General features: G+C 32.0%; 1 protein-coding gene across 6 annotated transcripts; it reads right to left on the bottom strand.

Annotated features, from left to right (window-relative positions):
* Positions 1-2,408: 2,408 nt before the first annotated feature.
* LOC136226084 (uncharacterized) lies at positions 2,409-11,286 on the bottom strand. Of its 6 annotated transcripts, XR_010687572.1 has the most exons (8): positions 10,923-11,276; positions 9,242-9,341; positions 9,043-9,110; positions 8,873-8,932; positions 8,575-8,643; positions 7,586-7,629; positions 4,793-7,495; positions 2,409-2,748 (listed from the first exon to the last, which is right to left on the bottom strand). XR_010687572.1 is itself a non-coding variant. In XM_066014380.1 (7 exons), the coding sequence occupies exons 1-7, from the start codon at positions 10,952-10,954 to the stop codon at positions 7,473-7,475; spliced, it is 396 nt and encodes a 131-aa protein (XP_065870452.1). In that variant the 5' UTR covers positions 10,955-11,276; the 3' UTR covers positions 2,409-7,472. The 6 variants fall into 6 exon arrangements, 1 of the variants encoding a protein (XP_065870452.1); XM_066014380.1 differs by having other exon boundaries at positions 2,409-7,495; XR_010687577.1 differs by lacking the exons at positions 2,409-2,748; positions 4,793-7,495; positions 7,586-7,629 and adding exons at positions 9,510-9,615; positions 9,703-9,956 and having other exon boundaries at positions 8,589-8,643; positions 8,873-8,955; positions 10,034-11,285.
* Between the last annotated feature and the right edge of the window lie 3,504 nt (positions 11,287-14,790).

Raw genomic sequence — 14,790 nt, 5'->3', positions numbered from 1 at the left:
AGCTTAATATTTACGAGATTGTGCAATCTTAAACCTTGTTAATGGAATATGAATTTGTTTCATTAACAGAAGATATGCAATTTCAAGTTTTATCGAGTTATCAGAACGATAGAGGTTAACGGGTATTAGATAGAAGAAGAAAAAACTCACATTTTATTAATGAGGCTTGATAGTGACTAACTTGCTAAACGTTAGACTAAAAATTGCAATACTTTGCACATGGGGTCTAAATATGTTCTTTTCAATAATCATATTGTATCTTATTTTTCAATAATATAATTAACTGCTTTATTTCCTCAAAAATTTGATATTTATTTAGTTATTCTTGATTCACTTAAAAAATTAAGTAAATTTGTATTTAGTAATTTTAAATTTGTATATTTTGTTTGAAATACTAAAGCTACCTCTAAATTATTGGATACTTCCCTGCATGGGATTAATAACCTTATGTAATTGTTGACCTTTTTATGGAAAAAGTATTAGTCACGAGATTAATAGCCTTAGGGTGAAAGTTGAAGAGAACTTTTGATGTTCCTTGATAGTGTTTTTCAAACAAGCATTCTGATACTAAAGTCAAATAACATATAAACTTTGGTCTCTCTAAAAAAGATCCAACTCGTGTAACACTAAATGAGAAGTTACTTATAGGTTTAATGATGAAAGTTACCTTGAATTACAATTGTTGCATATTTAAGAACGTGAGTAGAGCAAAAGTTGGTCATAGTTGTTAAGAATAACATGGAGGGTCAATTACGTATTTCAAGGTTAGTATATCAAAGTGATAAACGTGGTTCTTGATATTTTGATAAGTTGTTTGTAACTAATTAATAGACAAATACTAGTCTAGGCTATTTAAGCCTACATCCCCTGGGTTGGTCTTCAACAAGAAAATTTGACATTAGGATCATGTTCGAGTTGGCTTGGTCCGCCGTATTGATATTAATTATTAAATTTAGATATTAAATATTTATTTTTAAGTATATATTTTTATTTTTATGTTTAAAATTTACGCATAATACGCTTACATTAAAAAAGAAAGAAAAATTCTCATCAGACTTGGATGTGATTCGAATCCATGACCTCCCAAGGCATAGGTAAGCTCTCAACCACTAGGCTAAGAACTTCACCACACCAAACACGGCCCCAAGCCCACTTAAATTAACAGCAGGTTGAATTGGACATTTTTCGACGAAAGCTCGTTGGGCCTGGATCCAACATAGCCCAACCCAACCCATGAACAGATCTACTGGTTACTAACATAGTAAATATATTTGGGAAATTTACATAGAAATTCATTTTTGATAAACTATTTACAACTATGTCAAATCATAACTTTGAACTATGTCAAACTAATAAAATAATTATTTTTAAATATTAAAGTTTATAAATTAGGGGTCTAGAATATATTGTCAAGAGTTTGGAGTTTATGAATTGGGGTTTAAACTTTTTAAATTAGGTATAAAGCATATTTTATTTGGTATATAGAGAAAAAAAATGACATATTGAGAATTAAGTTTGATGATATGATTTAGTTGTAATTTTGTAGTCAATTATGATATTAATATAAAAAGTCCTAAATATTTGGGAAAGTTAGATATGATAGTTAAATAACGATCAAATTTTTGGTTGGGTATGGATAAAATTGATGTAACTTGGAAACATTAGGAAAAAATTGTACCATTTTATACGGTAAATCCGAACTTCCCAAAAGCAATAAGTGTAATTTAGTTTTTATCCTTAAAAAATGATTTCTAGTATTGATATTAGTAGTATTAAACAAGTAAAAAAATAAACAAAAGAAACTAAATCCGTAAAAAAACATTCTAATCCAACTATTATGACATTATCTAATTAAATAAATAAATAAAAGAAACTCAGTAATCCTAATAGAAGTTTTAATGGAATAATAAAATAAACTTCCTGTTACAACTACAATTAGGAAACCAAAAAAGTTTGGATATTTCCATACCCGTCCCATTAACCTAATGGGTAATGATTTCGATTCCATACATTTTTATACAGAGTACGGGTAACGGATCGGATAGTGTTGGATACCCATAGATACAATACCCATTGTCTCCCTAGGCTGCCAATATTAAAAATTGTAAAGTTCAATTACTGTAACGTTAACGATATTAAAATGGATAAAATTCAGTGACCATTAATATAATTTACCGCCGTTAGTTTTATGACCAAGAGATAGATTATATCAATTATATGCCAGTGATTCCAGAACTACCTCTGAAAATGCCTGCAAAGACTACGTCTCATCTAAATTACATCAAATTTTTAATGTATAATCTAAGTGACCTATTATAATTTAAGAAACGGAATGTCGGTAATAATCTAAATGCCTATTTTTATATCACATTCATTAACAAGTTTAAGCCATAAAATAATCAACAAAATCAAAATCAAATGTTATTAATTAACTGAAAACCTAAATTAAAGTTCAACTTGTACAATATCATCAATGCTAGAATATGCATTTATTCCTCAACGATCGCTTCTTTCTTGATTTCTTAGATACCTTGTTATTCTTTTTCTTATCGAACTTGTGAAAAAACTCATCTGCAATATCAGATTCTGATACTTCATCTGCAACCTGTTCTATATCAAAATATGATCTTGTAGATGAAAATAAATCAAAACTGAAGTAAGAATTATCTTCTTCTCCTTCTCTTTTGACAGGGCTTTGACGCTCATCAGGATTTTGATTCCAATTCCATGGCGAAAAGAATGAATAGTCTGGAGTTAAAAACGATGTCAATTTCGAATAATCAATTACCTGTTCTGTGTAAATCGGCAATCTGTTTGCTGCAATTTGATATTGCCATTGCAGCAGATTATAAGGTTCATTAAATTCTTGTTTCTGTTCTTCATCCAATATGAATTCTTGTTGAACTTCTTCTTTTTCGTCTAACAATACATCCACCATTAGCTTAAGATATTCTTCCATTCTATTTCTCAAGTAATTTATTATGAATATGTTTAGTGTATATATAGGGAAGTGTATTACTTCTATTTAGTTTTGGTTTTAGTTTCCGGATCTGAATTGGAACTTCATTTTACACTTTTATTAGGAATTGTTTTACCGATTAAGATTAAGGCTTTGTTTTTTTTTTATCATATATTATAGGGTAATTAATTTATTAGTCCCTATATTTTGACAAAACACACTGTTTAGTCCCTGTATTTTCAAAAACACATGGTAAGGTCCCTAACCTTTTTCTCAGTGAACTGTTTAGTCCTTCCGTCTGTTTGTTACATTTTTTACCGTTTATGACTTCGGAAATGACTAAATTACCCTTTACTATTTACCTTCAAACTTCAGAAGAGTAATCCAATTTAGAAGAAGAAGCTATTTGCATGGAGAACAATAAAAAGAACAGACTCAACGCTTACGAATTTGAACGATTAAGAAGAAAATTAAGAACAAGAACACTCAAAGTTGATTTCAGATGCATTAGAGTTTAAAGGAAAGCAAAATAAAGGAAAAGAAGAACACAAATCCAAATTGACTAACAGAATCTTCATGAGAGTCTAACGGCAGGGACTAAACAGTTCACCAAGAAAAACATTAGGGACTAAACAGTTCACCGAGAAAAACGTTAGGGACTTTAGTGTGTGTTTTTGAAAATACAAGGACTAAACAGTGTGTTTTGTCAAAATATAGGGACTAATAAATTAATTACCCTATATTATATATTATCTTTCTCAGTTTCCCAAGTAATTATTTAACACCATAATATATTAAATAAAAGAAACTCAATTATCCGTAAAAGAAGTTTGAATCCAACTATAAAATAAACTTGCTATTACAACTACAATTAGGAAAGCAAGTCAGTAATGAAATAGAATTAGAAACTCCCCTAGGCCTATATATACATATCAATAATGACTTAATTACGGATAGAATAGTCATTCTGTTTTTTTAATGGGTTTTTTCTATATTTTTTTCATATTTTTGCGTTTTCACAGCTTTCCACGTCTCTGTGTTTTTTTTACATTTTACTGTTTGCATTTTTTTTTATGTTTTTTCATGTTTTGCGTGTTTTTTCTATGTTATACGTTTTTCGCATTTTCACCCCTTTCCACTTTTATTTCTTTTTTTTTCTTTTTTCTTTTGTTTTTGTGTTTTTACTGTTTTCCACCTCTCTCTTTTTCGTGTTTTTAAAATTTTTCAGTTTTTCATGTTTTTTCTATTTTTCGTGTTTTTTTCCTTCTTTCATGTTCCTTTTTTTATATTTTTAAAAATAATATATATTAAATATTTGAACAATTTATAATAATACATTTGAGCATAATGTTGTCTTTTGATTGAAAAAAAATTGTATATTCCATTATATGTTATTCCACCAACCAAACATATGAATAATTATTCATAAGAAATTTCTATTACATTCTTTGTCATTCTATTCTTTTAAAATAGTCATTCTATTCTGCGAACCAACCGACACCTGATGGTTTTATACCTCCATAAACCCTAGGATAGAAATGACCTATTACCCCTCAATGCACTACTAACATCGCTTAAGACATTAGAGTTAGGATGGGTGTAAATAACCTAATGGCAAACTATAAAATAAGATAAATGGCAAAACACTAAATAGAGAGTGCAAAAACAATAAATATAACATAAAACAAAAGTGAAAGAATTGGCTGAACTTACTATATCCATAGCACGAGCCGAGGTCGGTTAATATAAACCAATAACTTAATATATACCCTAAAAATACTATTTCTTAGTTTCAAAAAATTTCAATTCAAATATATAAAGTCTCTCAATTACCGTTGTTCAGGAAGGAGCAATGACAGCAACCTTAATCGTTTTGGTATCACAAGTTCCTATGTTCAAAAAGTAAATCCTCATTCACAGTTTCCATGCAATTTTTGGGATTTTTCGGTGACCAGTTACTGCTCAAGCCTCCTAAACTCCCTTGAATCTGTCTCAAAATTTACCTACACTTCTCAATACGTCGACACAAACTTAATCATCAAACGCTAGTGATATTGTTTAATCGACTCTGAAACTAAAACAAGAAACTAATTCAGTTTTGGTAAGGAATTTATATAAAATAAAATTAGAGGTAAATTTCTTTCTCAAAGAAAAAGGAAATATTTTATTATTAAAACAAGATTTTGGCTTGTTATTTTTCTGATTACACAATTTGATTTTATTAAAGGAAACTTTTAGAGGTAAATTTTTTTTATTATTTAATAAAATTTTGGTTTTTTTTATAAAAGGAAACTTATAGAGGTAAACTTTTTATTTGACACAATTTGATTTTGAAGATCCTAATACTGTATCAGTTTTATTCATTTCTAATGAACCAACTGTTTTGATAGTTATTTGAGTCATATTTGACCTTCAAATAAGTTTATCGACATGTGGCACATTTAGTTGTTGACGTTAGCTGTGTTAAGTAAAATACTAAATATTTTAAATAAGATTCAAATTTGTTCCTATAATTTTTTAGAAAAGGGAAAATTTAGCCTAACATATGAAATAGTATAAATTACTCCGATGTTTCCAAACAAATATCAATTTTATATCTATCTAATTGAAAATTTAAACAAATAGTTTTGATAGTTAATTATTTGACTGTTATATTCGACATTCCAAACAAGTTTATCGATATGCTAGTTTCATACTTTTTTTAATTAATTATTTGTAACTATATTATTAGTAATATAGTAATCATTATAGATACTTAGTAATACGGAGCTGATCGTTCCGTATAGCAGCCATTGTCGTTTTTGTTCCTTCTTCCTGTCTGAGAAAAGGGAATCTGTCTTGCTTTAAAATCAATTTCCCCTAGATCTTTTCAATTTATTAATGGATGTGATGATTCTTTTCAAATTTCGAAATCAGACAATGAAAATGAACGATTCGATTTCAATGGTGGGGTAATACGGAATTGATCGTTCTGTATAGCAACCATGGTCGGTTTTGTTACTTTTGAAAGGGGAACCTGAGCCTATCCAATCTTTCAAATCTATTTCTTTTGTTCAGATTATCAGCTAAAAACTTCTGTTCCATTGTGTTTTAACTGTTAAATGAGTATTTTTGCATATGGTTTTGAGATTTGAATTTTACTTTCCAAAATGTTTTAATGGTTATATATGAATTTTAATTTCCTCTACTTTTTGGTTGCGCAGGAGATAAAAGATATCATCATACAAATAGGAAGAAAGTTTTTTTTCCTTTTATTTGAAAATTTAACTATTTCCATTTATAGCAATTAATGCTCTAGTTCCCTTTTTTATTTATTTTTATTTTAAAAAAAGATATTGATGTAATAGTAAGGAAAGTTGTATTTTAATGATATCCTAATTTCTCTCAAGATTGAAGAGCTCATCTTTCTTCTAACGGAAAAACTTTTGGACTAAGGTACACAGAAGTGAGAAAGCTGATGTTGAAATTAGCGGTTTCTCTCCAAACGGATAGTTTGAAATTCAAACGGAATTTCTGTCCAGCCTTTACCATAAATATAAAGTGACATCCTTATTGTGAAGTTGACGAAAATCATAAGCTGCAAAAGAGATCAAAAACTTCCAAGTATTTTTAGAATAATATTTGTGATACACAATCATTGTAATATTTATGTTGGTCCAAAAAGAGATTTAGTTTTTCATTATGTTTTACATTAGAACTATTTTCTCTTCATAATATTTAGAAGCTCTGTTGTTTGCTTCGGTTATAGGCAAATAGCTTAGATATAGATAGTTGAGTGAAATTGTAAAGGAATGTACTTTTAAAAAGACTATGTCTATTGTATAAAGGTTTGTACTCTACCCGTAAAAGAGTGCTTTAGTGGATTAAAACTCAGACGAATTCTGAGAACTGGATGTAGACTAGAGACCGAACCAGTATAAATCTGCTGGGTAACGATTTTCCAACTCTGTCTTTTACTGCTTCTAATTATATTATTTGCTCTAACACATTTCTCTTATATTATATATAATCTTTTCGAGAACAAAAAGAAACACAAGAGGTCTAAGAAACGTGAATTGAAAATTAATAATTTAAAGAATGAATTTATTTCATATTGTTTGGTTTTCTCTTTGGGGTATTTGATGGTTACATTTTATGTTTTCTTTATAAGGATTTATGTAGTAGAAATGATGATTATTTCTCAGCATTTTATTAGTTTTATTTCTTATGTTTTTCATGAAGCAATTTGTGATGAAAAGCTGAAAAAGATTTTTGTTTTAATAATTGTAAATTGCAGCGAACAGCTTTTCATTTGGAATTCGGTCCATAAGAAACTATTAGTTTAGTTCTTTCAAGGGTTTAAGCTCTATGTATATTTTTTTTTTATAGTTACTTTAGAGTTCTACTAGTTTTTCACCCGTGCGTTGCACTGTTTTTTTCTATATTTACGTCGATATTATATATAGGTCTATAATTTTGTATATATTGCAAAGTCTCTGTCAGACACATGCCAATTGTAGATCTTCTATACAACTCAAATGTTGCCATTTTCCAAAACTGCAAACAAACAAAGAGAACATATCAAAACCATTAACACCAAAAGAGTACGCAAGGAAGAAGAGTTAGAGAGGAGACTCTTAATCTAACCTATCATCTCCAACAGGAAAGGAGACTCATTATGTAAAGAATATCTGCAGACATCAGGTAAAGAAAGATTATTTATGAAAAAATGTAAGAATGGAAAATGAAATTAGAGAGCCTTTAATAGCCAGTTAAAGAAAGTGCACCAGATTCAAAATTTATTCAACACTTTCTCAATCTAACCATATATTAGTAACCGTCAAGCATTTATCATCATGATTATTAGACAAAGAAACATTCATTTGTAGAATAAAATCCACACCAACCAATGGGGAGCATCGGCAGGAAAGGTGCCTTATTACATATATGCTAAACTGTGGGCATTTGGTAAAGAAAGGATAAGCATGAATTAGTAAATAAAAATTGGAAATAAAATTAGAGAAATTACTGTCTTTAATATAGCAAATTCAAATGCATCAAGAATTAGAAACTTAGTCAATTCTTCTAAATCTAACGATATATTGGTGACTATCAAGCATTGAGAATTCACCATGGTTAGTGGAAAACAAAAATTCCACTCCTAGAATAAACTGGAGAGCAAGCAAACCGTATGCAAATGCAGTTGTCTATGTGAATATAAGGCTAGATATTATGAAATCTTAAGAGTTAAAGAAGATTATAATGTAACTGTATCAATGAACATAACAAAAGGTCTCTTATCTTAATTTTCTGAAGTTTATGCATATTATTACGGAATACACAATATATGATGGCTTATATCTCGAGAAGGTACTAAAATCAGAAAATTTAAGGAATACAATCAAATACGTTCCATATGATAATTATATCTAAAAATCGTCGAAGGTAATGACACATTTCTAATAACTAAAAACAATATAAGGGAAGTCCTATAGTAAACATATAAGGGAAGTCCTATAGTAAACATATATTGGAAGAACTCTTAGTATTTCAACTATATAAATTATTGGCTAGCCTCATGAGCTCATGGTATTTTCAAAATAAAATGTTGAACCATCATTTGCAATAGGACTTACAGCTCTGTTCTGAGCAGCAATTCCACTAATGCGAATGTCTGTTGGTACCCCCTCAATTTTGCAGTATGCCTATAGTATAGTATGAAACAGAATACATACGGAAATCATTAAGCAAGCACTAATAAGATCGGCAATTAAAGCTTAAAAGAATTCAAAACAACCACACGAAATAATGCTTTATATGCCTGATAAAATGGAATGAAAATAACTAAAAACAAAAGGATTAAGAAATTATACATTAGATTTAGCAGATGGAGAAATTATATTAAGAAATTAAGAAGGAAAAGAGTTACTTTACCATGCGATGAATAAGAGTTTGCTGCCACCATGTTTGCATCTGAAATAGGAGAACCAGGGCCTAGGGCAGTGGAAAGTGAAGTACTAAACCATGATTAGTCTCTTGATCATGGTTAGATTCAATTATGAAATAAAAAATAATATAGATATCATTTCATTTCAAATGGTTACCTTCTTAATAATGCCATGACTGTCATAAGCCAGTAGTGCATCCACTTTAGTTGAAACTCGCCCAGATACTAATTTTGAATATGTAAAACAAATCAAGTATGATATAAGATTGAATATGTGATGAACACACTTAAATGTTAGTGTTTTTTGAAAGTAGAATTTAGTAACTTTAGTAGCAAGGGCAGAGGGAGACATTTACCTTTGAAGGTTCTTTCACTTTAAATGCATAACAATGTGCAATAGAACGGGATTCATCTTCTGTAACAATTTGTTCGTTCCCTTTCTTATCATTGACACACCTGTGAATTAATTGAATTTTAAAAAATCTAAAAGGTCACATTATAAGAGTTCAAAATTCTTATGCATATCAAACAGTAGGTAATAGTAAAACCAAACTGCATATCAAACAACCTAAGCAAAAGTGGTAAAGACTTGCTAAACTGAGTTTTTGGGCTAAAATGGGCAACCTGGAATTTCAGTTAGTCATCAGTAATACTGTCTTTAACCTTGTTCTTGTGGTCATTACAACCCTCAACATAGCCCTTCCAATCCTCGAATCTGTCTACTCTGATACTATCATTTGAACTCTAATCAACTCTCCAAAAGTGTGAAATAATATGCAAAACGTTAATTCAAGTTATTGAAAATTGGTAGAAATACCTTATGAAGTAACCATGCTCGGCTATTGAGAAAACCAATAGAAAACCAATAGCCACTAACTATAAAAGAGATAACTTCAGGACTCGGGGGTTTAGCTTCCTAAAAATTGGTGGAAGTGCTCGCCCCTCTTGCACAAAAGAGCAGGCCCAATAAGCTAACATATGATAGTGCTTCTCATGCCTCAACTGCTTAGGCATGGTTAGGACCAGATTTATTGCATCAGCTACAGCTTCAACATTCGGATGATGGAGCATCTGAATCTCCAATCAGAAACACAAAGAAATAGGAAAAGGAAAAGGAAAAAAACTGTAAATAAACCATTTTCTTGAACCTTTCAGAGAGATTGTATATTTGAAATAGCTCTTCAACTGAAGACCTTGATCCCCTGACAACATTAATAGCCACAGCCATAATACCTAAGAGACCAAGCATTATAAGGTATTTGAAATTTCGATAGTGCAAATACAATTAACATACACATACACAAACACTCACACATACTGATCTTATCTACAATTTAAGTATGAAAGTCCATATTATCAATTTATAGGCCAGCACCTAGATATAGTAAATGGAGCATATCTTCATGATTTGTATTCTTAAAATACTATATGTTTCAAGTTTGTACTCTACCTGAAATCCATTAATTGGAACATCCACACCCTTGGAATAGATCTAGGAGTTTGCAGTAAATTCAACATGTGTCTTAATTCAACCAACTACAAACAACTAAACCTAAAATTGGAATGGTAACAACCCAAATTCAATTACATCATGGTCCTTGAAGGCAAACTGAGAAACTAAGCTAAATCTAAAGGATTTAGCCATCAATTGAAATCGAGAGAGTCAAAATTAGAAACAAAAAGAAATTTTTTACCTTAAGAGACTTTCAACAGCAATTACGTGGATACTGGAGATGATTGAGGTCAGTACAACATAACTGAGAGAGGCAGGCGACACCGATTGAAATTAAAGAAATGGGAGAGAAGAGCAAAAGAACCTAATTCCGGCCACAACCAGCCACCACACACAGGAAATAACCACAGCAAAAATCGAAAATCAAGAAAAGAGGGGCGAAAGAATACAAATCCAGACAAAAACCAGCCATCACACACAGGAAACGCAAGAAACCACACCAGCGATCCAAATAGAATAGATGGAAATCAATCGAAACTCACCAGCGATCCAAACAGAGCAGATGGAAATCAATCGATACTCACCAGACAAAGGAAAGAGACGAACACGCCGTCATCCAGGGGAGGAGATCGGCTGCGGCACACTCTTATACCGTTGATCGGAAAAGAGACACTTTCACGCCCTTGACTAACAGGGAAGGATCGGTTCTTTACCAAATCGGTTCTTCTGTTCTTCCTATCTCCATTTTTACCAAATGGAAAAGAGCAAATGGAAAAGAGTGAAACCGAGTTTTCCCAAATCATGAAGTTTGAACCGTATAAAACTGTCAGAGGGAACCGTGTTAAAATAATGGAAAATGAGAGAAGGGCGTGCTTCAGGAAAATAACATGTCAGCAAAGATGATCTTAAAACACGACAAATCAGCAATAGATTCTACAGATTTAGTATATAGAATAGATTAGAGAGATGAATTTCGTCAACAAGGGATACATGTATAATATATGAAATAGTTGGTTGGTCAATTCTTTATTAAATATCAATTTAGGGTTTAAATTATGAACAAAATAAAATCTCAAATTTGAATTATATATGTGGACACATAAGTTCATAGGTACATTTTCATTCGGTCTCTACTTTCTTCTTAGTTCTAACTAAGTATAATTTAATTGTACCGATTTAATTTACCATTGATTAGAAAAAAGATGGAGTCCACCATAGAAATATGGAAATCTAAAATAAGGAGATGTTGAATTCAAAGTTACCATAAAATAGTGGCTTTCAGTTTCATATTAAAAATCTCAAGAAAAAGTTGTAAAAAAAAGTGATGGTTCAATTACCTACGTTCATTAGACACAATATGGGCTCGAGCAGCACCGACTTGTAATCCATCCACTGTCGAGAGCGGGAGGTAATCACTGCTCTGTGAAACCAGCCTCACGCGGTGCCCTCCACTCTAGGAACCAAGTCATTTCAACCTTCGTTGACATAACATGGTTCAACTCTCAGCTTGGAACGGGCAAACCGGATGTTAGCTTGCATCAAGCCCGAACTTTTGAACAAGAACAATGTTCCATCACAATGTTGCCCCCACTTGGGTCATAAGCTTGCGCTACCAAGCTCGGTGATGTAAGTTATTATGCATGAAACTAATAAGTTGTGTGAGGTTCTTGTTATGTAACAATGTGAGATTGAATTCACCTTCATGTGGACATGTCTTGCATATCTTATATTTTTACTTCAAAGTCAATAAAAACAACAAGTAATCTAAAAATAATTAGAAACAAAATTCAAAGTATATCCCACAATTTTAAACAAAATACTCATACAAAATATATTTTAGCAATAACATAATCAATAACATTAAGTGTAACTAACCGAAACAAATATAAATAAAATGTCAAAAGAAAGCTAACAAAAGAATTTCTATCAACATTAAGTGATTTAAGTTAAGTATTTATATCAATTTAGAATTTAAGTTACAAACAAAACAAAATTAGAAATTTGAATTATATATTTAGATATAATATAAGATTATATGTAAATTTTCATTGAGTCTCTTTCTTTCTTAATTTTAACTAAGTATAAATTAAAATTCAATCCCGACGATTTATGGCTTACAAAACAACTAATACAAGTAATTGGTGGATAATCACCTTATTTATTTATCAATTTCTTAAGCATTCATCAATTATATTTATTTATTTGAGGATATGGTATTATCCCAAATCATTTATTTAATTTTTTGCTCAATGCATAGTTAGACTTCAAAATGGTCGTATTTTTTTTTTTTTTATGAAGAGCTGGAAGGATATTGAGTACAACGATAAACCCAATTATATTAAATAAAATAAAAGAATACAATGAGATAAAATCAAAGGGAACATAAGTGTACTATGTTATATAGATCATACAAAATGAATGATTGACAAAAAGCTGGTGTTGTATGCCACCAGATTAATTATGGGGATGAAACGTCATATCGAGCTAGAGAGTATGCAGCTCTATTCCCCTTACAATAAATGTGCTTGATTAGAATTTCCATGACCGAGCAGCGCACTAAACACCGAACCCAGTCTTAACGGAGCAGCCAATGGACGTTAATTGATCGGGTCCGAAGCAGATGAATGACTATAAATGAATCTGACTCAATCCAGAGTCAACGAGTTCAGTGGCAAAAATAACTGCACGAATTTAAGCAATATGTGCAAATGTTACCGTGATTGGGAATGCACAACTTCTCCTTGCAAAGCCTCTGTCCGACCTGAATATACCACCTGCACCGGCAGCTCTAGGCGAGCCAGCAGCTGAGCTGTCTGTATTTACTTTTACCCATCTCACTAGAGGAGTTATCCAACGAACCTGAATGAAATCCGGGGGAGGAAGCGGCTGAATTCTATCAACTAATCGGATAGTCGCGGAGCTTGCTTCTCGAATGTGACGCAGGAGACTGAGGATCGATCTTTGGATTGAATGGGGCTCATTATCAAAAATAGCCTTGTTCCGAATATGCCAGATTAGCCATGGACATGTGACTCGCTGAAATTCTAGAGGCTTGCAAGATTGCGTCGGACGCTAGAATTTGCAAAGTAGAGAAGAAGGTATTGAGTGGACGGTGGACCAAAGTAATTTCCAATTGCCATCCAAAGAGCAGCAGAAAAGGATCAATTCATAAATAAATGGTTCAGAGACTCACAATTACATTTACGCAGCTCACAATGGGGTGTCAGGCTGAAACCGTGTGACTATAAGACGTATTGAGTGGCCACCTTGCCTTTCAAAAGATTCCAGCACAAAACTGATCTACTTGGCGGGATGAACTTTCTCCAAATGTCACCTGGATGAATCGATCTGCTGACTGTAAAATTCTTTGACAATAAATTGTCCAAGAGACAGCGAGTGTCCATACACATAAATATCCTTCATGTAAGCCACGCTTAACCTGTATGATGTTATGACGGATATCAGGTGGCAAGGGATTGATATTGGTCCAGAGATCACCATTCAAAAAATATTCTACATGGACAAACCACCGTGATTGCAGCTTTAGAGGTAAGAGCAGCTGGTCCGGAATCGTAGGGCTAATCCAACAATCGATCCAGAAATTCAGCCCCGAGTTATTCCCAATCCACCATTACTCTGAGATCTCAGCATAGTAAAGCAGTTTTTGCAAGACACCCAAACAGAAGAGTTGACGATGCATTTTTTAGTCAAACCTGATTTGGAGAGAAAGCAGTACGCAAAAGATTGACAGCAAAGGAATTACCTTGTACAAGTTCCCAACACATTTGCCCAATCAGTGAGTAGTTAAACAAATTCTTTTTAAAGAGCTTGCAAATGAGCACGCTTAACTCATGTAGTGCGTTGATATTTCTGTTTCAAAGAATCATATATGCTCTTAGCATTGTCTTTGTTGAGGACCATCTCTAACACATACCGATCTAATGCTTGAAACAAATAGTTCTTGGCTTTCAAGTCTTTTAACTTTTGATGTTCAATATTTTTCTTTTGAATATCGGTGAGAGCTACACCATCTTTTGCTGCAGAAACTCCATTCTCCACCAATCCCCAATACTCCTTTGAACGTAGGAACACTACAAAAAAAAGCCTTTACCGACGGAATTTAACTTCTGTAGCGACGGTTATTTCAGTCGCTATAGACTTTAGAGACGGTTTTCAAAACCGTCGCAGAACCGTTCCTACAACAGGCGTTGCTACTGTAGCGACGGTTTTTATGAGGCGTCGGGGTAAGTTTCTATAGGAACGGTTTGGTTGTACCGTTTTGCGACGGTTTTGGACAGTTTTGAATTTTTTACAATGGGTTTGCGACATTGTACCGACGGTTTTGCGACAGTTTTGAATTTTTTAGGACGGGTTTGCGACATTGTACCGACGGTTTTGCACCTAGAGACTTTTAAACCTCCTTTGTACCATTTTTTTTAATTATTTTTATTT

Source organism: Euphorbia lathyris, chromosome 4 (genome assembly GCF_963576675.1).
Source record: "Euphorbia lathyris chromosome 4, ddEupLath1.1, whole genome shotgun sequence".
Classification (NCBI taxonomy): Eukaryota; Viridiplantae; Streptophyta; class Magnoliopsida; order Malpighiales; family Euphorbiaceae; genus Euphorbia; species Euphorbia lathyris.
Note: the sequence above shows the minus strand (reverse complement) of the source record. Positions and strands in the feature narration are given on the sequence as shown.